Raw genomic sequence first — 25,869 nt, forward strand, 5'->3', positions numbered from 1 at the left:
TTCGAGCCGGAAGGGGATCGTCAAGGGCGGTTGTCGTCGTTTGCGACGTCGTGTGGTGAAGCTATTCGTGTGGTGGTGTCGCGCCGACTGAAGTTACTTTACCCCACAGTCACCGACAACTTTTTTTGCCCGGGCGGTATGAGAGGTCGTTGACCGAAGGTGTAGCGCGCCCCGGCGGCTCGGGAATAGACGAGGTTCAGCCGGTCGCAAGTGGCCCCCGCCGCCGTCGTCCGTGGCTGGGCTCTTTGGCCTTTTCCCAGCAGGCACCGCGCGACAAAGCTTCTGCCACCCTACCCCCTGGACGGGGCGACACCGGATTATGGAGAACCGCAGGGGGTGCTCCAGCGTCGATTGGGAACTGGAGACGCGCCGGGGCGGGAGCGTGTACACGGTACTTCACCACGTTAACAGAGTTGTAAGGTGCTGGTTCAGGGACTTTGCGGTGGGTAAATGGAGCTCCACCATGGGGCGTGTGTGTTGTGCGGTGTGGACTTTTATTTTTTCTCTGGTACCATTGGGACTTCAAGTGGTTTTTTCTTGCAGGGAGAGGAGATTTTCGGTGTTGCATTGCTGTAAGGTGACGTTTTCTCGAGGGATTGGTTGATTTGATGCATCTCGTGAGCTTGATGAGCCATCGCTGAGTGAGCGTTTGGGAGGCCATCGTGTGCTCGTCTCTTCTTACCCCCTTGGTGGACCATACTCTCAAATGAGGCTTACGGAACCTTGGGTGTTGAGCACCTTAGCAGACGCAAGGGATGATAATTCAGCAATCAGCATTCCAGGTCTGTGTTTGCTCTGTTGCCAGGCGCAGGTGGTTGCCTTGCACTCATTCAAACATGAATGTCAACAGATGGCTGTGGCTGCCAAAGCCAACGGGCGCCGTAAAACACCTCGGGAACACACGTAATCTGGTGCCATTGCCTTCTGCATTATGGGATCTCATTAGCCACAACCAACACCATCTTGCATCTGGTTGCTAGACTACTGGAGAGGCTGGAGACAAGAGAGAGACCCGGCTGGAGCTCGGGATCTGGGTGCAATAGGGCCCACTTCCGGACGGGACAAGGTCCTGGAAAAGTGCCCCCCGTCCGACTCGTCCGAACTTGGGACTGGGGGTTGAGAAAAATGTCTGTTTGGGAGCCGCCATCATGGTGAGATTAAAAAAAGAAAGCAGAGGAAAAAGTATCCGGCTTGACAGGATGCGCGATTACCAAAGGATTCCAACGGATCTCCCCGTCATCAACCGCAGGACCAGGCCGGATCGCCACTCGGCAGTCAACGGCGTGGCCCCGTTTCCAAAACCGTGACGGTAGCGGAAGTTTCTCTTGTGCGCAAAGCGTGGGTTTTTCTTGCTTTGGGTCTGTCTGGGGGTAGTAAAAAAACGGGCACTGGCTGTTGGGTGTGGCTTTCGTCACGTCAGAGGGATGGGACGGGGGGACAGGCCACATCCTCGCCGGCCACGACTTGGGTTTTTGTCCATCTCTTTGACGGTTGATGCTAGACACGGGTTTTCAATGCTTGTTTGTCTGCTGCTGACTCTTGACTCTGGCGCGTGTGTGTGGTTCTGCATCCGGCGGTGGTTATTATGCGACGATGCGACACCTTGGCTTGCAATGCTCGTCGTCATACAATCAATTCCCATTAGACGCCAGTCACTCCGCCTAAATACCGAATCGAGTCGATTCGTCTGCCGGAGCGGGCGGCAGTGTTGGTGACTGTTGAGCAGGATGGACGGAGGGACGAGGGAGGGCGAATGGGCTGCTGCTGAATCAGAGGATGAGGAGAACTACTACGTACACCAGAGCAAAATACATGCCTCTGACTGAGTCTGTTACCAAAGTCCGCATCTCAGGCATTCTTGTCGGTTGGCCTGCCAAGTCGCAAATCCACCGTTTCGAGGACCTGAGCGGCCCATAGCCAACGAAGCAGGACAGAGCAAGGCGAGGCACAGTCGCAGTACGCAGTACAGCGAAGCAAAGCAAATCGCGGGCAAAAGGCTTACACTGAGCTGAACGGGCCCTGACTCTGCCCCAGAGCGAGTAACTGTGACCTGGGCGGCCGGTGGGTGACCAGAGTACGCGGCCGTACACTGCCAGATGGCAGGCGGTGCAAGTACCCAGTACCTTCCCCCTTCGACAGGGGTGAGAAACTATTTCCGGCTACCGGATTATCAGGCACTCCGGACGAATCAGCGACGGAGAAATCCTGCCGACTCCTACCAGATTGGTGTAAGTGTGCTGGGCTGGGCCTTGCCTTTCCGCCTCGCTGTAGCAGGGTGGTCACGTCTGGTCTGCTCCTGCCACTGCACCGCTCTGCTGCGCTCCGCCTGGCCTGGTACGCTCGGTATTATTCTTTGCAAAAGGCAAGAAGGGGAAAATCGCAGCACTCTTGGTCCACGACGCACTTCAACACCGCTTTCGCCGCCCCATTCTCACCTACAGCGGTCGCTGCGGAAGCTTCTCATCTTTATCGCGATCACATTTTTACCCTGCTCAGATTGGTTGCTCGTCGAGTAATTCTCGGTCGTTGCGAGAGACATCAGTGAGAAAGGCCAGGCGGCTGCTTTTTCTTAGCCCACACCCGTTCCCGCTGGCCCAATCCACACCCTCGTCTTTCTCCGAACAACTCTCAGCCAACAACGAACTTCTTCAACCAAAAGACTCTACACACTCTTCACCGTCCTCCCTCCTTCCCCGAGAGAGAGATAGACAGTCGCGCTGGCTCACGCACCAGGGAAGCGACTCACTGACCGGCCGACAGAGAGTCTCTCGATTTTTCTGCCGGCCGCTTAACTGATCTCATCTCTCCTACCCTCACACGTCTCATTACACACTTACCCGCTCTCACTTTTGCCTCCACTTACCCCCATTTCCTTCCCCCCAGTCTGTCACGTATCTTTCATGAACGGCCATCACCGCCATCATGTCGGACACAGAAACACCGGAGCAGTCTGCTTCGACGCCGACGCCTCAGCCGACGCCTAGAGCGACCAGAGGCAGAGGTAGAGGCAGGGGCAGGAGACCCGCCGTCCCAAGAAAAGAGGCAGCACCCAAACCCGCGCCCACAGCCGGGACCGGTCGACGCGGCCGCTTCAAGCAGTTCAGCGACGACAAAGTCCAGGCTGCCTACGAGCGTCAACGCGAGCTCAAGGCTCAGTATGCGGCTTTGGCTAATGCCGTAAAGCCTGCGCTGCAAGACTTGGCGACGCGGACCGTCAGAAGACTGACCAAGGACGGCGATTACTACACGTCGGTGCCAGAGTTTGACGTGGTCACTGATCACCTCCAAGATCGCTTCACCAAGAGACTCGCCGTCGCAAAGACCAAGCTTGGGATTGACCAGAAGATGGTCCTCGCCGCCAAGGAGATGCAGCGCGAGGCCGTGCAAGAGATTTTCGAGGTACGTGTGAACCCCGGACTGACATGTCATGTTTTTTACCCTGGTCGTCGTCCGCTAACTGGCGGTGATCCGCGGCATTAGAACGGACTTGAGGATCTTGAAGACAGATTTTTGGATGCGCAGATTCATCGCCTCGATCTTTTGGAGTATCTCCATGACCATGGCCTGCCTATTGACGTAAGTATCTTACCATTTCTCACTCGGTCGTCGTGTGGCCTGCTTGCTCACGCGTGCCCCCTCAGCTCGTCGACGGCGGCTGGAATTACAAACAAATTTCAGACAAGGAAGCCTCAGAGTTTGGCATCTATGAAGTCTACGTCGACGGCCATCTCGTGCCCTACCCTCAACTCATTGAGGGCACTGAGGCTCACGCCCTCCGCCAGGCTGCCTGGGCGGAGCCTCAACACAAAGAAACCGCGGCAGCGCCCACCGCCGCTGCACCACGGACCAAGCGCAAGGCCAGAGACCAGCCCGACGGCCAGCCCGCCTCCAAGCGGACCGCCGGTGATGTCGCGCCTGCTAATCACATTGCGGGCATCATGTCGGCGCAGCACGCTCCCGTCGAGGATGAGTCTAATGAGAGCACGCCTGTCCCCGAGGGCCCGGTCTCCGCCGATCAGAGAGAACCTCCGCTGCCTGCGAAGGCTTCGGAGCCGGATGAGTATGGCTGCAGACAAGTCAACCGCCCACCAGCCAAGAACGGAGCCATGATTGCCAACCGCATTATTGTGCCGCCTACTTTCCAGTTTGACGATGACGAAATTGGCTATCGCGATTCGACAAACTCTGCAAAGCACGGCGCCACGGTCGCCAAGCGAGGCAAGTACTTCGGCAAGCCCAACTCCAACACTTGGCACTACGACCCTCTGCTCGCTCGCTGGGATGCACGTCTTGTTGAGGACGACGACATGGATAAGGACCTTGTCGAGAAGCACGGCGTCCACCCTCGCTATGGCTACTTCCTTCCTACCAGCAAGAACGACGCCGAGCCTCCCAAGGAGGAGGCCGACCCTATGCATCCGACTGTCTATCTCACCACATCTGGCCGGGCCATCCACGCCTCGCGTTATGCGCCCGTGGCGAAGGTTGACACCTCACTTGAGGAAAAGCCAGTCCGGGACTCGATGGCCGACGTCCTCTTTGCTGTCTGCGATCAGTACGAAATCGCCGAGGAAGACATCGAGGGAGAGGAACTCAAGCAGCTCAAGGACATTGCCGCCGATTATGCCGAGCAAAGAGCCCTTGCCGAGTCCATCAAAGAATCCCAGAGCGTCGAGGAGACTCCCGCTGGATCTCCCCTCCCTTGCAATGATTCCGCTCTCAACATTGCTGGTCTTGATGACCTCGTCAGCGCCGCCGAGGCGGTTGAGGGAGAGGAGAAGGAAGTCAACCCTGTCGAGGAAAAGCCAGTTGTCGTCCAGCCTCCTACACCGGCCAGAACCACGACCCGTGCGTACGACGCAATTCGGGATATCTTTGGCGATTCTGAGCCGGCGACTGAAGCCCCGCCTACGCCCGTCATCGCCAACACCGTGACCGAGTCGGCTGACACTTCGGCACTATTGTTGCTGGCTGGCGCCATCACCGGTGACTACCAACAACAGCCTGTCGACGTGCCGATGGCAGATGCGCCTCCTCCGGTCTATGCTGCCCCGATGGATGCTCCTCCTCACCACATGGAGCCCGCCTACCCTATGCAGGCTGCCCATCCCGACTCACAGATGTCATTGCCTCCTCCGAACGCTGGTGGCTGGGTGGAGCCCCGTCTTGCCTCGCCTGGACCGGACACTCGGATTCATCAATCTATCGAGCATCAGCTACCCCCCGCTCGTCCGGTTGAGATATCACAGATGAGGGCTTCCATCGAGACCCCGAACGACGGCCGCCGTCACTCTATGTATCCCGAGCACAATGCTTCCTATTACGAGCAGCAGCAGCAACAGCATATGCCGCCTCCTCACCCGCAGCAACAGTACCCGCCTGTGGATCCCATGATTGACCCACGTCTCTACTCTGCGCCCATGGAGGGACCGCCGCCTGGGCATCACGACTACCACAACACCGCGTACAGCCAGCCTCAGCAGCCGTACCACATGTCGGGCATGCCAATGCAGGGAGGACCTCTGCCGCCCGCCCCTTCGCAGATGCAACAAGCAGGCTCCTCATCCCGCATGCCTTTCACGAATCCTGCCCAAGACAGAAGCTCCCCGCTGCCGCCTCTGCGCCCGTCTAGAGGCCGTAAGAGCGCACCCGCCGCACCGGAGAGCATTCCGCCTGAGCACCAGCAGGCTCAACAGCAGCCCCCGCCCCCGTACATGAGCTCCAACAGCGGCTCTTTCTATCCTCCTGGTCCTCCGAGACCTTACCACAATGGCTACACTAACGAACAGCCTGGTCTGCCCATGATGCAGCCGTACCCCCCATACCCCGGAGCGCAGCCTCCGCCGCTTCCTCAGCAGCAATCTTATGCTCCCCCGGGCATGTCCCCGACCAATGCCTCCGTCGCTCCTGTGCAGAGCCCTCCTTCGCTGCAGTTCATCCAGCAGCAGCCCAATGAGCCTCCCCCGAGAAGCAGGGCGGGCAGCGGTTCGTCGACTCCCAGCTCTGCCGGCCCAAACAGCCGGTACCCCAAGCTGGCACCGGCGCCTATTCCCCCTCACCGGGTTGGCTGGCCCACGGGTCCAGAGTTGCGTACAGTGCAGTACGACTACAAGGAGAACATCAAGGATTACGCCCCGACCGAGCCCCCACCGCGTAGAGCCCCCATTCAAATCCGCGGCTGGAACATCAACAACAACAAGATTCAGCGCCAGCGTGCCGAGGAGAATGGAGACGAGCGTCGGGGCTCTCGCTAGAAGCAGAAGCCTGGCCCTCGTGGACCAAAGTCTGCCGCGCCCAAGTCTGGCAAGTCGGAGATCCTCCCTGCCCTTAGACCGGAGCCTGCCAAGCGTGGTCGCGGCCGTCCCAAGAAGAACCCGAGACCCGAGGGGTATGCTACTCGAGCTGCCACCGCGGCAGCATCGGTTCAAGAAGAATCTTGCAACGTAACTGCAGGCAAAACTACCCTTTAGCCTGCTACCAATACTGTTGGAGCTGAACCAAGACGAGTGCACCAGCCGCCAGAACATCTACTTTTCGAGCCATTATCGAGCCCTTGGCTTTGAAGCCATAAAAGGCAGTCTTCACATTAGACAAAATCTATCGCCCAACCCCGGAGTCAAAGGGTTAAAGAACAACCGCACACGATTCATACAAACATATTTTGCACACAGAGGAAAGGGATAGGAAAAGCGAAAACCTCTTGTATTATTATCTTGATTAGCTTTGGTTTATACCAGGGAGTGTGATCTCCCGTTGGAACGATTGAGAGCTAGGACTGAAAAGTCAGGATGGCTCCTTCGCAGCGAGGGAATGTCTGTCTCGCTTTGAAGTTTGACTGAGAGCTAGGGCTGAAAAGTCGGTGGAGGCTTTCTAAAGGATATGAGAGCTAGGGCCGAAAGGCCGGAGTCAAAGTACTCCAATAGATTTGGCATGATAATGAATACGAAAAAAATGGATTGGTTCTCAAAGTTGATTCTCCCCGTGTGCTGATGTTATGTGATATGCCAGTATGTTCGAGGGACTGCCACCCCCACGGCCCTTCTATGGCTTCTGAAGACTGGTCGTAGATCCTTGAAGATGCTGCGAAGAAGCCCTGTCGTCGTCGATAATCAGGCGTTTTGCCGGCAGCCCGATGTTAGATGTTGTGGCATGTCTATGCTCGTGGCCAGTGTTCCTTAAATACGAATCAGCAGAAGTCGGGGTGTGCATGTCCAATGTGAATACTGATCATCAATAATCATGAAACGAAGTAGGGGGACGGCGTGCCGAAACCGAGTTCCGGTCGGCCGCCTGCGCCATCAAGGACAATCCAACCGCAGCAGCAATAGCACCAGCAGCAGCATAGAGATCAGAGACTCTCTGGCATTTCTCGACTGGCCCGTGGATTTCATTTTCGAACGAAAGGTGTTGCTAGATTGGTGCCTACACCATATTTTATAGAATGTCCCCTGAGACGCATGGAAGTCGGTCGGTTACTGAAATGAGGTCATATTAAAAGTTGGGCCTTTATATGCCCATTCTAGAAATTCGCAATCCAGCCTCTTCACTGGTCTTTCGTACTAGGGTATATCGATACTCACGAGAGCAAGTTTTTGAGATGTTGACGGCGTCTTGCGTAGGTCACGAAGTCGACAAAAAAACCTTTCTTCGTAGATCGCCGTGGTCGTCAGCTTGGTATCTCCTATGAATCACAGAGCAAAGGCGACGACCTAACAAGTACGACTTGATTCGCTGATGTTGATAGAACTAGATGCCATACGCATTCTCAGTGCTGCGAATACTGTCAAGAAAACAAGAGTGGCAGTTATCGCGATTTTGCCTTGATCCCTCGACACGACCGTGCATCAATGGAATCCGGCTTGCTTTCGGCATGTTGCGAATCATGATCTCCCACGCGTCGAAGGATTCTCGCATTGGGTCTTGTCATCCAAGAGATCAACCTACCACTAAGCTACAAGACATAGATAACTCCAGTGGCCCTGAAGGCAGGTCAGTCTTGCGGTCTACTTAACTTCAGACGCCTGGATGCCGTTCCGTCGCGGAATATAAGTCAAAGCTCTATGATCAACTCCAAATGCTTAGCTGATGGCAGTCTCTGCCGATATTTGGGTGGTGATTATCAAAGGTCGTGTGTCACTCGTGTTTGAAAAGAGCACTGCAGGAGACCTCGGCTTAGCTTTTGTTCTGGAGTGACAATCAACCTGTCCACGCCCTTTGCTCTCTTTGATATATAAAGTCTCAAATACCATAGCAAACTGCTGTGTCTTTACAAAATCTACTTATCGTCCATCTGTGATTGATCGGATGTCTAACCAATCAGCCCAGACGAAAACATACGGACTTATTGCCGTTATACTTGATGAGACTCCCACCATAAACGTGACAACTTTATATGACCATCAATGTAACACATGGACATATGGTGTTGCAAGCTCAAGTGAAATAACTATACAAAACACGAAGCTAACATTTCTTATGGAAACAATCACGAAATCATGCGGATGATAGCTTATTGTTCCTGGATAGCCGCGTCTCCAAGGCTACTGACTGTCTGAGAGCACCCCCTCAGTCGATCCCAGTGAGAAGCCCCTTTGAACATCGTGAATGCCCAAAAGATGCAATCACGGACGATGACGTATAAGAACTGGTCGGTCCTCAGGTTTCCATTTGCTTTTTGATACCAAAGTTGTGATAAAATGAGAGGGTGGACATGTCTAATGAACCGCTTTTGTTTACATGTCCGAAATGATGCCTAACGCGATTCGCGTCCAAAGAAACCCCAAAACAATCTATCACGTTTCGACACTATTTACAGCGCCGTCTCGAGGGGCTACTGTAGTCTCAAAGCTACTCGAATATATTACACAAAATGCTTGAAATTAGTATTAAATAAGGAGGGTTTTCCATTGAGGGCTTGGCCAAACAAATGACCATGGCCGGGACGTGCGATAGTGTTGCGCTTGCTTCACCCTACTTAGGCTTGGACATGCTGCGACCGAAGCTATATGATATTAGTAGATAAGAGTACTGGCTCTGTTCAAAATATCAAGTTGCGATCTCCGTCTCTGTTGGTTTGCATTTTCCTTTGGTTACTATACTAGGAATGCCTGTTGGATGTTTGCTCCATGTCAACAATCTTGTCTGATTCCAAGAAACATTCCACCAAACTCGTCTCTGTTATTCTATAGTTAGAAAGTAGAAAGCGAAAGAAGACAAGATTTGCCGTGCGTACCACTTCTGATCTCCAAGGACAGGAGATATTGTCTTATAACGTCGTCCAGATGGAGTGCTGACTGGGTTGACAGTCAACCATCCGCTCATGAGGTGACACTTACTGCTTTGTGAATATAAGACAGATAAAAATCTTGTCGATACTCATTCCTGCAACGAAATTGTGCTTGCATGGCCTGGCGTCAGTAACATAGGTTGGTTCATGAGATGGCAGACGTTCAAAGTCTTCCCGGGATGACACCTCGAGTACTCGTCCCGTGACGTGAGCTACCGAAAGACTGCCCATCTCCTGACTTATTCTACGTAGATGCTTTGAAGAAGACGCCGAAACCTTTGAGCTTTGAATAGAACAAGCTGCTGCTCCTAGCAAAAGCCCCTGAAATAGGAGGGACTTGGGACGGTCACACAGTAGGAGAGATGTAGAGTCTGGATATGGGAAGATTTACCTGCAGTCCTATTTAGTGTCATGAGAAGAAATTAGACTGAGCAAAAGGTGAACCTGGCTAGGTTTAGATTAGGTATTTTCGCATGTGCTGGCAATGGAAAGGGGATGAGGTCATAAATATCGCAAAAGTCTACGGATACGTGAGACGGCAGATTGGGGGAAGGGTTTGTAGACATTGACTCCCGAAGTTTTCCAGACTCAAGGCCATGATTGCCTATAAGGCATAAACAAGAAGAATCTACCATGTGGCAAATACTGTGAGCGACCTGATGGAGACGACCGTGATGACGACTCCGGATAATCACAGAACAGAGATGGGACGTAGTTGCATAGGTGTTGACATGTTGGGCAAGGACCGGCAGAAAGTAGGCTGGCACTGCGTCATACACGCAAAATTTGGGAAAGTGCAGGTGGAACATGGTGACCATTGTGGGTGAGGAGAGAGTAGATTTGATCCCTCAGAAGGAGCGAACACGGGGTTGACGGCAGTCTGTCAATCCCTGCGCAGGAACCTTATCTGAGATGAGTGGTCAGAGAACCCTGAAAGCTGGGAACAAAGGCAGTGATTCACAGCGAACACCTTTTGCTGCCTACCTAGATGAGTTGCAACGTGAAAGCAAGCAGGCAGCACCCGCCCCTCCTGCCTAGACTGTGAGTCTACCTACTTAGGGAAAAAATCACCTTGGGATCTCAACAGCTACTGGGACATCTTTCTGGCATATGGCCTGGTCAGTAGATCACAGCATTAAAAATATACCGTTGGTCAGATGGCTCTGTTAACATCTGCACGGCGCTCTGGTTCGACGCTCCATATGGGCACAGAGCGTATAACACTTTTTTTTTTTTTTTTTTTCCATTATTCTTTTTCAAACAGCCGTTATGCGGTTTATGAGAGATCAACGGCTCGAAATCTTTATCTTTCCTCGTCGGCTTTCCACTTCGTAATCTAGTGATCGCAGGTCCTTCGACTCGCCGGACCAAGTGGGCAGCCACGGCCCTTGATCATGCGGTGTATAATACCTTTCAACCTGCTGGGAGATGCTTCCTCTGCCAATATTACTGCTGTTCATCAAAAGAATTGTCAAATGGCAATGCATCTAGCGAGATGGAACCATTTAGCGAGATGGAACCAGAAGAGTTCAAGATCACATCCCGCAAGTGAACCCGATCGACCGTCTCTGAGCCGCAGCAACGTCTTTTTGGTTTATTACAGTGTAGCTAATATTACATATCTCCGAGCCATTTCTCCCTCTCCAGGTGAAGGTATTGAGATGGAGCATCCTGTAACTCAATTCCTGGCAGTCAAATTGTTGTACACACCACCCCGGCCCATGTATTTTGAGGTTTCCAAGCGTGGCAGTCTGCGCTGCCATCATAGCCTGGTTGACCTAATGCGATATAGACGGCTTACTGAGTCATGATGGCATTACCAAAGTCCACCGTGCCGTCCATGTTCATCATCATGCTAGGGTCAGGGACCATAGCACCTCCGTTCGGCATGAGACCGCTCGGCGCAGCAAGAGAGAGCAAACCCCTGCCCAGCTCACCGACAGGGTGCAGCGGGTAGACTGACGCCTCCATGCTGTTACCATCGAAGACGACCATGTTCTGAATCGGCTGCTGTGTCTGGCCGAGAACGTTGATGACATCCTGGGCAAGCTGTCCTCCAAGAATGGCCGTGACGGGTGCCATCTCGCTGCCAATGTTCTGCAAGAAGCTCCTGAGGACCTCTGAACGGAGAGTCTCGGACGGCAGACCGAGCTGGGCGTGCTTGGCCGTCGCGAGCTTGGTGAACAGTCCCAAATCCTCCTTATTGTGATTGGGCAGACGACCGCCGTTGAGGACCTGGAAATCCCAGAGAGCTCGCAAGCAGGAGAGGACGGGGCTGACGGCCTTCCTGCGACGCGGGCTCTTGGCGTACTCCTCAGGCAACGTGGCACCGTCACTAGCCAGGTACCAGGTCGAGTAGAGTTCGCGCTTCGTAACCACCTCAATAGTCTTGCCGCCCTCCTTCTTCGTGTTCACGGCAACAACGCTGCGGGTCCGCGTCTCGGGCTGCAGCTTGGTTGCCATGTTGCCGAGATCTCTCTCAATGACGTAGTCATGCTCGATCAGGTCGGAGAAGATGAAGCCGTACATGCCTTGGGTGCCGGCGGCGTAGAAAGACTTCTGGTGCAGACGGGTGGCGGTGTTGATGATGTTCAGGGAGTCGGGGTCGAGGTCGGTAGCGATGACGATGTCAAAGGCAGAGAAGTAGCTCGTTCCCTTGGACTTGATGCCCTCGGCGTCGACGTGGACATTGACGCGCGGGTTAAGCTTGCGAATAGCGGCGGCAGCAGCGTGAGCGCGGTTCTGGCCGACGTGGTTCTCCTCTTCAGAAAGGAAGAACTGCGAGCCAAGATCTGACTCAGAGACGACGGCACCGTCAAGGATGGTGAGAGTGCCGATGCCGGCGAGAACGAGGTTCTTGGCGATCTCGTTGGCGAGAGCCTTCATGGTGATCAGAAGGATATTGGCGTTGCGGATCTTCTCCTGGGCCTTCATACCCCAGAGGCGGATCTGACGGTCGTAGAGCGCGATCTCATCTGGAAAGGGTCAATAAGGGCGTAAAAAGACGGAGGTGAGAGATTCATACCTGCGGTCATCGCGTTGGCAGGAACACTTGGCAACGCGCCGTTATTCATGAGCATTTGCTGCGCGTCTGGCTGCAGCAGCTGAGGCATGAACATCTCGCCCGTAGGCAGCATGCCGGGGAGAATTTCCGGCATAGCTCCTGGCATGACTTCCTGCAAAGCGTCAGGAAGCACCTGGTCCATGGGTGCATGCAAGTTGGGGTTGAAGCCGTTGGCCATGTCGGGCATGGGATGGCTTGGGATAGAGACTTGTTGAGGCTGGGGCTGTGGAGGTGCTGCGCTGGTCTCAATTGCAGCGGCAGGCGCAACCGCTGGTGCAGCAGCCTCTGGGGCGGGCTTATCTTGAGGCTGTGATTGCTCCTCCATGCTGAGCTAGTGAGATGAAATTGAGATGGGCTGAGGAAGGCACGATGGATGCGCAATCGGTGGTGGTCGCGTCGTTTGGACGAGTTCAGCTGATAGCCGATTCGTCGGGGGGGATCTTGAGATAAGTTTGCGCCAGGCACTGACTGATGAGATGCGCGACGCAGCGAATCGGTGAGAGGAAAGTGAAACCGGATCGAGCGAGCTGGGCGTAGGCGAGGGTTTACGAGGGTCGCAGTGTTCGGGTCGGAGGCAGCTTTTGCTGCAATCGCAAGTGAGCAGATAAAGTCGCTAAAATGACGTCGCCGGCTGAAGAGTTGATGTTGATATAAGGCCTCAGCTCATGAAGCAAAGCAAGGCTGAAGGCCGGAGAGGTTCACTAAGAGAGACAGAGACAGAGACAGAGACGCCAGCAAACAGAAATTGTTAACGTGACGACCAAGGCACAAGGCACGTCCGACGCAGAACCCGGACTGGCACGGATAACGCGCTAAAGCCACGCTTAATTGGTACCTTACTCTCCAGCACGAACACGTGCAAATCAGAAGTAGCTGCTATCAATTATCGGCGCTGCCTCCTTCCCTGCATCACGGGCAGTTCTTACAGGCACGGAACCCCGCGATGGACAGGGCCAGGGGCTTACTTTAGCGGGTGCATCAGGGCGATCCCACCACTGACACTGTTCGTTTGCTTGCCTCCCTCCTGCTGGATTGGACTTTCGAGTAGCCATCCAACTTCAACCATCGACCAACCAACTTCCGCCTTTTACTGCCCTGCTGACGACACGCCGAGCTGCTGCGACGGCCACTCGCGCCAGCATCCTCTGGTTCTCTCGAAAATATCGCTTCCATACCTCTTAGAGCATTTCGAACCCATCAGCATCTCGTTCCTCGTTTGCGACGATTAATGGTAGCCTTCACCGATCGGCCCCCCGCCTGCAAACGCCTCGTGTGTGAGTGCAAACCCCCCAGTGGAGGAGGTTCCGCCCTCGTCTTCGAGCCCTATCTTCGGCAGCCTGCAGACTCGAACTGCCGACTCCTCTTCTGCACAGCTTCCGACGTGTTCGCCTGGTCACCTAATCAGTTCTTCAGGTGCATGCATTCTTTGACCGGTTTCCTGCAGCTTGATGTGCAGTTGACCACGACCTCAGCACCGTCAGCTTCCCCCGAAGCCACCGCCCGTCGAACCCACATTTCTTACGTCGATTCGGTACCGCCAACCCTCCTGCGACCTCTGGCCACCTGACACCGAGGACCGACGAGCTTTGCGAGCCGCTCCTGTCTTCTGGTGTCTGCGTCGCTGGACCCTCAAAATCGTCCTCTGACGAAGCATGTCGTCACAGCGGCCAGATCCGAGTCAGAACCCTCAACGGCGAGATCAAGACTTTCCGCCCCTACCGCCATATCGCAGACTCCCCCCGCTACCGCCCTTGCCTTCGACCCGCGGCCCTCGTCCCCCGCTCCCCCCTCGGCACCGTCTCTGGGGAGCTGAACCTTACGCATCCCACGGAGATCAGGAAGATCCGTACGACACAGACGAAACGGGAGACATCGTCCGAGCCGCACGACGACAGATGGCAGACAGGCACTTCCAGGCGGAATACGACGAACTTCTGGGGAACTTCGTGGGCAACACCCTGAGTGATCTGACTGCTTTCATTTCATCGGCGTCAGATCCTGTCTTGGAGCGCTCACGGAACCGTAATCAAGCGACTGGCTTGTTGGAGACCCTGCAGAACGACCAAAGACCAGAGGACGACTCCCGGCGCCCGGCCACACAACTGCCCCCAGTTTTTGGCTACAGAACTATTCGATCCTTGAACGGCCGACAGCGACACGACGTCGGCGCTGAAGACGATTTGGAGGCGGTTAGAGCATTGTGGAATCAGAGAGCTCAGTACAGCTCATCGCCCTTTTCTCCGCCCAGGATGCCTCCAAATCTATCCCCACCCAGTCTGTCACCACTTCCGCAGTCGGAGGAGTACCCCGAGGAGAACCGACGTGTAAAGAGGAGGAAGCTGGATTCTGAAAGAGCCTCGCAGAGTTTCAAGGGTTTTCGATATGGAAGATACGGCCAGGTCGAGCCAGGCCAGCTGAAGATGGAAATCCTGAGCTGCGACGGAGGACTATTCGAAAACGGGTCTTCATATGTTTACGACAACATACTAAGAGACGACAAGACCGTCTATTGCACGCAGTCTAATCGTTGCAATATCATACTGAAGCACCAGGGTGCGACGCCGTTCAGTTTGAAAGAGCTCGTGATCAAGGCTCCGGCTTTAAATTACTCCTCGCCGTAAGTCGGCCTTGCGCAGAGCCACAGATTGTGACTGACGCTTTCGTAGTGTACGAGAGGGCATGGTATTTGTATCCATGCACCAGGATGAGGTCTTGACGCGAACGGCACAATATGAGATTCAATATGCTTCATTGAGATCAGGCCGATCATCGTCCACAAGACCGCTGGCCCCAATCATCTCTATTCGGCACCATGAGGACGGAACTACCGTGACCAGGACACACACTCGGCAGAGACGGATGTACAGTATGGACGGGGAAGATGACGAAAACGAGCAGCGGACGGCACAAATACCTGCAGAGTTCACAAGTCAGCTGCCACCTTTCAACATCACAACCGAGTGCAGCTATGAGGAGACGGATGACGAAGATACACCAAGAATCTCGGTCAATAGGCGAGCACCGAATAGAATCGGATCGCTGCCGTTCGAAAGCGATAGTAGCGATGATGGGAACCCGTTCGCGTCGGACAGGTATGATTTTGAAGATTATTCCTTCAACAACAGACGCCGAGACCCGTCGGATATGTCTCTGGCAGAGGCTGTTGAGGCCACTCAGATGGCAACCCAAGAAGCTGTCCGAGCTGTGGGCGGTGAATTAATGGCGCCGCACGCCAAGTTCTTCATTGAGAAGGACAAGAGCAAGTGCACCATACGGTTTGACCCCCCAGTCTCGGGGCGGTTCATTCTCCTCAAGATGTGGAGCAGCAGCCGTGCATCTGGAAGCAACATTGATATACAAGCGGTTCTCGCAAAGGGTTTCGCGGGGCCTCGGTACTTCCCTTCGGTGGAACTGCGATGAGATCGAGGAGAGGATGAACACGACATGAATTTCCTAATTTTAGTAAGGTGGCTTCATAACTCATGACGGGACGTCGAATGGAGTTCTTGGCAGTGGCGCAAACTGGAATCGTGATGAGAAATCACATCATTATATACCATATAAATTTATTCGAGGCTTCATCACCTGAGCGTGAGATTCGGCGTGATACAAAACCCTGTTCAGACTGACATGGCTAAAGACGACGGGGGCGATGGCTCTCATCTCAGGCGACAGCCTATATGTTCTTGCTTCTGCTGCTTTGTTGTCAACCGGCGAGAAGAATAAAATGGCCCAGCGGTCAGGTCAGCGCAATCGCAGCGCCCTGGTGTCCATATCTGATCGGTGGGGTTTAAGGGTTCAAATGAATTCTTTTGACATTTAAACTTTCCCCCCCCTTTTTTTCTTTTCTTCTTGAGGCGAGTCCCCCAATTTCTTCCATCGCTCAGCGACGATAAATCTGAACTTGAAAAAGTTTCTAGAAGATATCACGAATAGATGCTACACTTGTTTCCCAGGTCCTGATAACTGATCAAATTTGTTGTCTTGACCGTTGTCGTCGCGGTTTGTCTCGGAGGTGTAGTCTGATTCGATGGTTCGTTGGGGGGGGACCAAACCCACCAATCGCCCGCCTTGTGCAAGCCATTTTCGTCCTCACCTCGTCCCGCAAAACCTAGAATGAACCGCAATTCGTCGTTCATCCTGCTGCTTTCTCAGTGAACATACACAGCAAGCAAGCCAGCCTAATTTTCGCAACACCTAGCTACTTAGCAACTGCTCTAAGCCTGAGTTTGACCAAACCTACCATTTGGAAAGCGGAGCATAGCGCAAAAACACACAACGTCATCAAAAATGAGCCACGAACTCACACTCATCGTCGCGGCGACGCGCAACATGGGCATCGGAGCCAAGGGGGGCCTCCCCTGGACGGGTTTGAAAAAGGAGATGGCCTACTTTGCGCGCGTGACCAAGAGTCTTCCAGCTCAGGTAACCTTCTTCCGCCCTCATTCCTCACTCAACCGACGGCGACGCAACACACCACCAATGCACCCAGACTAACACACACCACCAGGCCCCCTCCGGCGCAAAGAACGCAGTGATCATGGGCCGCAAAACATGGGACAGCATCCCCCCGCGCTTCCGCCCTCTCAAGGGCCGCCTCAACATTGTAATCTCCCGCTCCCACCCTCCCTTCGACTCCTCCGCCGCGACCCCGGCGGACTACGACAAGGAGCCCGTCAAGGTCGGCTCGCTCGAGCAGGCCCTCGCCTTCGTGCGCGGCCGGCCCGGTGCGGAGGTCAGCAGCAAGGTCTTCGTCATCGGCGGCGCGCAGATCTACGGGGCCGCGCTGGAGCTGCCCGAGGCGAAGCGGGTGCTCCTGACGAGTGTGCTGGGCGACTTTGAGTGCGATGCGTTCTTCCCGCTTAAGCTTGGCGGCGAGGACGCGGCGGAGGGGTGGAAGAGGAGGGAGAAGCGGGAGCTGGACGAGTGGGTTGGCGAGGAGGTCGAGGAGGGCGAGATTGAGGAGAACGGCACGCGGTATGAGTTCCAGATGTGGGAGAAGGCATAAGATGAGTTTTTCTTTCATTGAGTCTCAACGGGAGACTTGGGGTCCGTGGACATGTCTACTTTTTACGACCCTCATGAGCCGTAAGCATCATCATTCATGGTGACGCCTCTAGTATGCCGGTGATTGTACAGAATTACAAGCGTATTGCCATGATGGTACACAGAAGAAGCGTATTCCAGCCCTTTACAAAACCTTGGCAGCAGCCTCCTTTAATGACTCAACCTCCTCGTACACCGCGCCCTGCCTCTCCGCAACCGGCTCAGGCGGCGGCAACTCCTCCCCTTGTGCACCTAGCGTCCCAAACTCCCCCTTCAGCTCCGGCGCAAACGCGTCCACGAGCTTGAACATGTCCTTCAGATCCCGTCTGAACACCGCCCGCGGGTCCACGAGCAGGTCCTCCACGGCGCCGGCCTCGAGGTCGCGCAGGCTGGCGCGGATCCACGCAACGACGGCGGCGACTTGGCGCATGTCGGCGTCCTCGCGGGACTTGAACAGGTTGCGCCAGACGGCGGCGCCGAGGACGCGGTCGTCCTTGACGATGCCCTCGTCGTAGGCGGCGATGAGGCCGCGCCACTGCACGAATATCTCCTTGAGGTAGCGCTGGCGCAGCGCGGACGACGTCATGCCGTGGTTGAGGTGCATCATGCGCTCGCAGTCGAAGAAGAACTGGTCGATGAACTGGTGCTGCAGGGCCTGGGCCGCGTCGCGGTCGAGGCAGCGGAGGCGGGCCAGGACGATGTACATGTGCAGCATCGTGGTCTGGGACCAGGAGGAGAATGAAGGCTGGAGGTCGAGGGCTGTTTTTGGTGGGCAATCATGTTAGCATCTTGGGATATCTTATGGCGGGGTATTATGCCTACCTTCGAGCCAGGGACCCTGAGCCTCGCCGACTTCCTCGCCGTCCTCCGTCATCCTCACCGTCTCGTTGTGGCGGTCTTGCTCGGAAATCTTGTACAGGGCAGGCTTGGCGCAGGCCCCGTACAGCGCCTCGAGACGGTTCGTCGTCAGGGAAGCCGCCATCGTCTTGGGTGCCGCGGCGAGCATGCCCGCGCGGATCGCCTGCTTGAAGCTTGCGCCTTTAACATCTTTCCTGGGCACAGATTGGCTGAAATATCTCGTTCCGTTCGCCGCTGTCGAACTCGTAGTTTGGGTTGCCGGGGCAGAAGAAGCTATCGCTCGGCGGGCGAAGGCACTCTGAGTCGAAGATGCACTGGAAAGTTCTGCAGTGGCTCGAAGACTCCGGGCTAGGAGCCGGGCTTGATAACGGCAGCTCTGGCAGGCCATGTTGCGAGGTTGCTCGAATTGAATTTCAGCTGCGCATGAGATTCGATGTTGCAGGGGAGGGTATCGACGAATTGGGGCGGGCCTTTTTCTTGGGTCAGCTCGGGCCCGGCTTCGCGAGGCTCAAAGTCTGAACGTCATCCAAAAAATTCATGAACACATCGAATTGGAAATTTCGAGCTAGCGCGCATGTACCAGATCGGCGGAACTTCGGGTCATTCACCTTTTCACGGTGTGACGTGTACTTCGCACGGTGGCTATAAGCTATCTCGATATCGTTAACTATCCTTATTACACCTTTTATTAGGGAAGTCTCGTTCCTTGCATGAACACTGGCAGAGTTCTATTGGCGACCAGGAATAGCCAAGTCGACTGATCGCGTGTTCGGACCAGAAACTTCAAATTCTGGAGACGGACTCCGAAATTTGATAATTGACCGGCGGGTATCTCCAGCCTCAAGCTTCCCGTCTTGAGGTGAGTTCGACAAATATAGTTGCGCCATTCGCGCCTCCCATTGCGGTTATCGGCAATTCTATCTCACACACGTGGTGTATCCAAGTTGCACAGAGGTGATGACGACGACAAGCTTCGGCCCATCTCGTGTTTGTCTATTCGCAAAGTCTGAGCCAGACTGATGAGATGCTGCGACGAGACGGGCGCCTTCGTCGCAACATGCTTCGTTTTCCCCCGGTCGACGAACCGTCCTTATCGGACTTTGGAAAAAACCAACGAGGCATTCGTGCCGCCGAAGCCAAAGCTATTGGACATGGCAACGTCAACCTGTTTCGCTTGTGCTTTGAGGGGAACCAGATTCATGGATCCCCCGACATCTGGGTTTTCGAGATTCAGAGTAGGCGGCACAACATTCTTTGATAGAGTCAGTGGTGTTCATTGGGCCAAAGTCTGGGGAAGATAAGGTTTCGGTTTCAGAAGAAATAGCCGCGCCCTATACTCACCTCAGCCACTGATAGCACGGCAAACATGGCTTCGATCGCGCCAGCCGCCCCCAGTAGATGCCCAACTGCGCCCTTGGTACTGCTCACGGTTATCTGCGACTCGTCCGCGTGGCCTTCCTCACCCGTCATGATGCTTCGAATTGCGGAAGCTTCTGCAACATCGCCCACCTGTGTCGCCGTGGCGTGGGCATTCACGTAGCTCACATCGGCCGGTGGGATGCCCGCGTTCTTCAGGGCAGCCTTCATGGCGCGGAAAGCGCCGTGGCCGTCGTCTCGCGGAGCCGTCATGTGATTTGCGTCGCCGCTGCAGCCGTAGCCCCTGACCTCCGCGTAGATGTGCGCACCCCGGGCCCTGGCGTGCTCGAGTTCCTCCAGGACCAGGACTGCCGCACCCTCCGAGACGACGAAACCATTGCGGTCGCGGTCGAAGGGACGACAGCTGGCGTGGGGGTTGTGGTTGTAGGCCGTGGAGAGGGACCTTGCCCTCCCGAAACCTGCAAATGTCAAGGGATGGATGCAGGACTCTGTTCCGCCAGCAACCATGACGTCAGCATCACCAAAAGCAATGAATCGCATCGCGTCGCCTATGGAATGCGCGCCGGTTGTGCAGGCGGTTGTAACGGCATGGTTAGGGCCTTGCAGGCCGTATTTCATGGAGACATGGCCAGCGGCCAGGTTGATGAGAATTTTGGGGACGAACAGCGGCGAAACCTTCTTGTAGCCCTATCCGAACAGACTTTAGCTTGGCTTCGCTCGTCGATCACTGCGGCTCAAATCCTCACTTGTTGGTTGAATGCCAAGCTTGTCTCGTAAATCTCTTCCAGATTGCCGATACCACTGCCCAGACAAACTCCCGTTGCTTCCAGGTCGTCTTGGCTTTCCGGCTTCCATGCGGCATCCTTCATGGCCATGTCCGCACAGGCCACGGCATATTGGGCAAACTTGGACATGCGACGTTGTTCCGTGGCGTTGAGCCAGTCGGACGGTCGCCACTGTTCTGGACCTGTGCCATGGCTGGGGACTACACCAGCAACCGTGCTTGTCAGATCCTTCCAATGCTTCTGTGGCTCGAAGTTGGCGACGCTGGTGATGGCGGACTCTCCAGCCAGCAGCCGTTTCCATGTATTGCGCACGCCGACACCGAAGGGCGAGATGGCGCCGAGCCCTGTCACTACAACTCGTCGCATGATCCGGCCATGTCCAGGGTGACGGCGATCTGTGGTGTGTGGTTACTTTTGCCTTATAAACGCACCGGAATATAAACGGCGTGAAGATAAACGGCAAGGAAGGGCAAAAGGCGGGGGAAAATGGGGCGTTGCTGTGATTCGCCCGATAAGAATTGAGAGAGAAGACGAGGGTCTGAGAAGAGCACGGCCAGGTATGAAGTGCAGTGTCAAGTGTCAGGCCAAGCCGGGTGTGGCTAAGGAGTCGAGGATTGAAGTCGGAACAATGTTAGAGACTGCGCTGCAGACTTGCAGTAGAAGCCGCGGTCGGGTCGCTTCTGCTGCGCCGCACAGATGCAAGTTTTAGCGCGTTCTTAACAGAGAGACAGCTCGGATAAGATACGTACCGCTTGAGGCTGCAGGGGGAGAGGAACGCAGACACACTGTGCTGCCAGGGGCCGTCATAGCGACGACCACGCGACATCTGGAGGCAGTAGGGCATTTTAGGGCGCCATTCCATAGTGCTGTCACAGTGTCGAGATCTGACGGCCGTCGCCGAGGGCAGATTGCAGCGGGAAGCGGGGGACACTAATGTGGTCGCTGCAATTGGGTCAGGTCCCCTATTGGCGGCGGGCAGCTCCAGAGACCTGGTTCCAGCCAACGGGGTCTCTGCGCCGCAAACGCAACGCAACGCTGCGCAACGACATACGTTGCGACTGCGACTCGACTGCACTGCTGTCGCTCACTCACTCACTCACCTCTCACTCTCACCTCCAACGTACCCCCACGACCCGCGAAACCTTCACCTCTCTGCTGCGTCTGCGCTCTGCACTCACTCACCACCACCACCACAACAAGACCACGTCGATTGCAACTGAAGGGGTGACATCCTTATCCAACCCGTTGGATCCCTCTCCCCTGCGCGCTTCAGGGGCCGCCCAATCCAACACGCGAGAAAGAACGAACTCCCCGGCGGACGACATCTCAACTTGCCATTGAGCCACGTTTCAGACAACACCGACTTCCTTGCATTCCAAATCGCCATCACCACAGCCCAGGCCAAACCAGCCGAGAGAAACAATACCACTGCCGCCAGGAACAAGAGGCAACACCCCAATCTTGGCTTTGCTGTCTGGCAGGGTCTCCCATCGCACTTCGGTCGACGCGGCACCCAAACACGACGTTCTTTCATCCCCGCAACTTGCGGCTCTCACCTCTCGGCCCTCAACTCGCCACACCCACACGCATCTGTGCTGAGTTGTGCCGCAGCTTGGTTTCAGCGTCGCATTTGTTTCCCTTCTTATCGACTGGCCTCTCTCGTCCTATGAGCCTGTACATCGCCTTAGTCCAACCTTCTCGCTCGAGCATTGATACCAGTCGGGACATACGCCTTCCTTGAGACTAGCCCATTTCATGCCTTCGCACACCATCGTCCTCAGCATCTGTGGCCGTCCGATCATCGCCCATCCCACATCTCCTACCCTCGACGTTGCTTCCCTCCAGCCATCCTCCTCGCCTGCCATCAGTCTGATCCCGGTTCGCTGATCGCCCCTACTTTTCCTCTGCCGAGCATCACCCTGTCTCCCCCAGAGCACGGGGCCAGTCATCTACTCATCGACCCTGCGGCCCTGCAGGTTGATTCACCTCGAGTTCCGCGTCCAATCACGCCACCGCAGGCCTTGAGAAATTCATCAGAGAGGCTTATCGGGTACATCCAAAAGGTTCCCATTAGCGTTTGCTTCATGTTCGTCTGGGATCGGCGCTCGTAGCTCAGCGGGTTCCCCTCGACCCGTCTCTCTCTCCCAACGCACAGCACATCCGCCTGTGCCGTAGTAGACACTTTAGACTCTCCCCTATATAGAAACCCACTGCCTTCTTCCTGCTTTTGGACGTTTTAGCCCTTGCGTCGATGATTGTGCTCCCTCGCTGTCAATCCAGTCTGGGAATACCTTCAATATGGCCCAACCATCACATGCACAGTCGTCTGGCACGGCTTCCGCACCCATGATGGTAGACCACGATCGCGGGTACGACGACAAACAGGAAGGGGTTGAAGTCAGTGGGCGCGAGATCAACCCTGCCTCCGACTCGATCACGTCGAGATATCAAGAACGGCCTGATCCGGTCGAGGACTTGAAGGAGCGCCTCTCGCAATGGGGTGAGTCTAGTGTCTATGCCGGCTACTCTGATGATGAAGAGCAAGGGTCCGAACATGAACTTCTTTTAGATCCCAATCTGCCCGAAGAATACGACTCGAGAGTTCAGAAGGCGGCGACTACGCCTACCGAAGAAGTTGACGATGAGTTGGCTATGAAGGCCGAGGAGGAGGAGGACTCACCATATCCCGAAGTTCGCGCCGCCGTCCGCAACTACGACGAAGATGTACCATGCAACACGATCCGAGCATGGACTATCGGTTTGCTACTGGTGACCGTCGGTGCCTCGATGAACACGCTGTTCTCGTTACGCCAGCCGTCCATCGGTCTTGGACCTTTGATTGCCCAGATTATCGCCTGGCCTATGGGACACGGCTGGGCCAAGGTTATGCCCACGAAGCAGTTCAAGACGTTCGGTATCAAGTGGAGTTTGAACCCGGGTCCGTTTAATGTTAAGGAGCACTCGATCATCGTCGTCATGGCGGGTGTCTCCTTCTCCGTTGCTTACGCCACGGATATTATTTTGGCTCAGCTTGTGTTCTACAAGCAGGATTTCGGCATCCTCTTCCAGCTGCTACTGACGATTTCGACACAATCCCTTGGCTACGGAATTGCTGGCATTATGAGAAAGTTTCTCGGTGAGTGGGTGCGTGAGCAATGGGGTGTGTTGGTTTGCTAATATCAACTAGTCTATCCGGCCGCCATGATCTGGCCCGGAAACTTGGTCTCTGTCACTCTGATGAACGCCATGTACGAGAAGAATGACCGCCCCGACCCGAGCTTCATTGGCGGATCCATGCCGCGATACAAGTGGTTCTCGATCATCGTGTTGGCTTCGTTCTGCTACTATTGGATTCCGGGTTTCCTCGCGCAGTTCCTCAGCATCATGGCCTTCGCCACTTGGATTGCGCCAAACAATGTCATTGTCAACCAACTGTTTGGCGGCACAAGCGGTCTGTCGCTGCTGCCACTGACCCTTGACTGGACTCAGATTTCCGGTTTCGTCGGCTCCCCTCTTATTCCCCCATGGCACGCGATTGCCAACACCCTGATCGGTGTTGTCACCTTCTTCCTCATCGGCGCCTCAGCCTTCCACTACAGCGGCGTGTGGTACGCCCAATACCTGCCCATGAGTGACTCGGGCACCTACGACAACACCGGCAGCCCGTACAACACTAGCCGTATTTTGACCCCCCAGTTGACGCTGAACGAGGAGGCGTACAAGGCCTACTCGCCGCTGTTCATCAGCACGACATTTGCCATTTCTTACGGCCTGTCATTCGCCGCCATCGCCTCCCTGATCGTTTACACTTACCTGCACAACGGAAAGCAGATTTGGGCTCAGTACCGTGGCAGCACCAAGGAGAAGCCCGATATCCACATGAAGCTCATGAAGAAGTACAAGGAGGCGCCTACGTGGTGGTACATGGGTCTCTTCGTGATCGTGAGTGCTCAAGCGCCGAAATCCTTCCGACGCTTACTGACCTGAACTCTAGATGCTGGGCGTTGGCTTCGTCGCTGTCCTCGCGTATCCGACCAACCTGAGCTGGTGGGCGTTCCTTTTGGCTGTCGTCATCTCCTTCAGCTTCTCCCTGCCTATCGGCATTATCCAGGCCATCACGAATAACCAGATCGGTCTGAACGTGCTCACGGAGTTCATCTACGGCTACATCCAGCCCGGACGACCTCTCGCCCTCATGATGTAAGTCCTTCCGTGTCGGACGTCAAACCCTCGCGACTCGCTGACACCCTCTTTAGCTTCAAGACCTTCGGCTACATCACCATGTCCCAGGCCCTCAGCTTCGTCTCCGATCTCAAGTTCGGTCACTACATGAAGATCCCGCCCCGCACAATGTTCATGTGCCAGGTCGTCGCCACGACCTTCTCCTGCTTCATTCAGATCGCCGTCCTCAACGCCGCACTGAAGAACATCCCCGACGTCTGCACCCCGCACCAGGAGAACAAGTTCTCATGCCCCGGCGGCCGCGTCTTCTTCGCCGCCTCCGTCATCTGGGGTCTCATCGGCCCCGCGCGTATGTTCTCCCCGGGCCAGGTGTACTCGGGCCTCTTCATCTTCTTCGGCGTCGGCGCCATCACCCCCGTCATCTTCTACTTCGCCGCCCTCAAGTGGCCCAAGAGTCCCATCAAGTACCTCATGGCCCCCGTCATCTTCGGCGGTGCCGGCGCTATCCCGCCCGCCACCCCGCTCAACTACCTCAGCTGGGGCATCGTCGGCTACATCTTCCAGCACTACATCCGCAAGAAGCACTTTGGCTGGTGGTCGCGCCTCAACTACCTCACCTCGTCCGGCCTAGACCTGGGTCTCGCACTGGCCACACTGGTCATCTTCCTGGCCTTCACGCTCAACAAGATCGAGCCGCCAAAGTGGTGGGGCAACGACATTGTCACGTCGACGATGGATGCGCAGGGCACTGCGATCCAGATGACGCCGCCCCCGGGCCAGAAGTTTGGACCGACGCACTGGTAGAGAAAGAAAGAAGGAGTATGTGTGTGTGTGTGTGGGTTTGCGACGGCGTTGGGTCTATGGGTGTCACACAAACTCATTTTGATATATGGACAACAAGGGATTGGGTGAATTGGGAAAACCAAGGTTGGGATTATTAAGAGACAGTAGATGGCTGGTAACCACGATACTAAGCTGCTTCAATTATTGTGTATATTCTGTACTCAGCCGCGCTACGCCGACTATTTTGTCTAATCTTACTCGTTGTTTCTGTACACGATCCACCTCTTCAGTCACTTAATATGTTGTTGACTATCCCATGTCTACCTTGTCATAAATGACCTGAGGACTTGCCCAAGAGACAATTGAGATAGATAGACTACCAAAGTATGGCGAGACGACCTTCATATGGCTATCAACTGACAGAGCGTAAACAACAGCCTGGCTGCTGGCTGAGCCTCGTAGTGGACCCAGTCCGCGGGTCGTTTACG

The 25,869-nt window shown here is 55.2% G+C and overlaps 7 protein-coding genes across 7 annotated transcripts; 4 read left to right on the forward strand and 3 right to left on the reverse strand.

The window, feature by feature from the left end:
* Positions 1–2,922: 2,922 nt before the first annotated feature.
* CGCS363_v006716 (uncharacterized protein) lies at positions 2,923–6,254 on the forward strand (the record flags this gene model as incomplete). Its single annotated transcript, XM_036638565.1, has 3 exons — positions 2,923–3,399; positions 3,481–3,576; positions 3,642–6,254. The coding sequence occupies 3 exons, from the start codon at positions 2,923–2,925 to the stop codon at positions 6,252–6,254; spliced, it is 3,186 nt and encodes a 1,061-aa protein (XP_036495982.1).
* Positions 6,255–11,083: 4,829 nt separating this feature from the next.
* AOS1 (DNA damage tolerance protein RHC31) lies at positions 11,084–12,675 on the reverse strand (the record flags this gene model as incomplete). Its single annotated transcript, XM_036638566.1, has 2 exons — positions 11,084–12,261; positions 12,312–12,675. The coding sequence occupies 2 exons, from the start codon at positions 12,673–12,675 to the stop codon at positions 11,084–11,086; spliced, it is 1,542 nt and encodes a 513-aa protein (XP_036495984.1).
* Positions 12,676–13,578: 903 nt separating this feature from the next.
* On the forward strand, positions 13,579–15,770 carry CGCS363_v006718 (uncharacterized protein; the record flags this gene model as incomplete). The annotated part of the gene is made up of 4 exons (XM_036638567.1): positions 13,579–13,763; positions 13,823–14,196; positions 14,253–14,967; positions 15,017–15,770. The coding sequence occupies 4 exons, from the start codon at positions 13,579–13,581 to the stop codon at positions 15,768–15,770; spliced, it is 2,028 nt and encodes a 675-aa protein (XP_036495973.1).
* An 870-nt stretch (positions 15,771–16,640) lies between these two features.
* DYR (Dihydrofolate reductase) lies at positions 16,641–17,358 on the forward strand (the record flags this gene model as incomplete). Its single annotated transcript, XM_036638568.1, has 2 exons — positions 16,641–16,775; positions 16,861–17,358. 2 exons carry the CDS (start codon positions 16,641–16,643, stop codon positions 17,356–17,358), a joined length of 633 nt encoding a protein of 210 aa, XP_036495974.1.
* A 183-nt stretch (positions 17,359–17,541) lies between these two features.
* On the reverse strand, positions 17,542–18,642 carry cbp3 (CBP3-like protein; the record flags this gene model as incomplete). The annotated part of the gene is made up of 2 exons (XM_036638569.1): positions 17,542–18,155; positions 18,219–18,642. The coding sequence occupies 2 exons, from the start codon at positions 18,640–18,642 to the stop codon at positions 17,542–17,544; spliced, it is 1,038 nt and encodes a 345-aa protein (XP_036495892.1).
* A 702-nt stretch (positions 18,643–19,344) lies between these two features.
* Positions 19,345–20,782, reverse strand: CGCS363_v006721 (3-oxoacyl-[acyl-carrier-protein] synthase; the record flags this gene model as incomplete). Its single annotated transcript, XM_036638570.1, has 3 exons — positions 19,345–19,506; positions 19,596–20,318; positions 20,378–20,782. 3 exons carry the CDS (start codon positions 20,780–20,782, stop codon positions 19,345–19,347), a joined length of 1,290 nt encoding a protein of 429 aa, XP_036496854.1.
* A 1,932-nt stretch (positions 20,783–22,714) lies between these two features.
* Positions 22,715–25,402, forward strand: isp4-7 (Sexual differentiation process protein isp4; the record flags this gene model as incomplete). Its single annotated transcript, XM_036638571.1, has 4 exons — positions 22,715–23,552; positions 23,604–24,358; positions 24,411–24,616; positions 24,673–25,402. 4 exons carry the CDS (start codon positions 22,715–22,717, stop codon positions 25,400–25,402), a joined length of 2,529 nt encoding a protein of 842 aa, XP_036496183.1.
* Positions 25,403–25,869: the final 467 nt, after the last annotated feature.

This window comes from Colletotrichum siamense (genome assembly GCF_013390195.1).
Source record: "Colletotrichum siamense strain Cg363 chromosome Unknown KSG_Cg363_contig04, whole genome shotgun sequence".
In the NCBI taxonomy this organism is placed as follows: Eukaryota; Fungi; Ascomycota; class Sordariomycetes; order Glomerellales; family Glomerellaceae; genus Colletotrichum; species Colletotrichum siamense.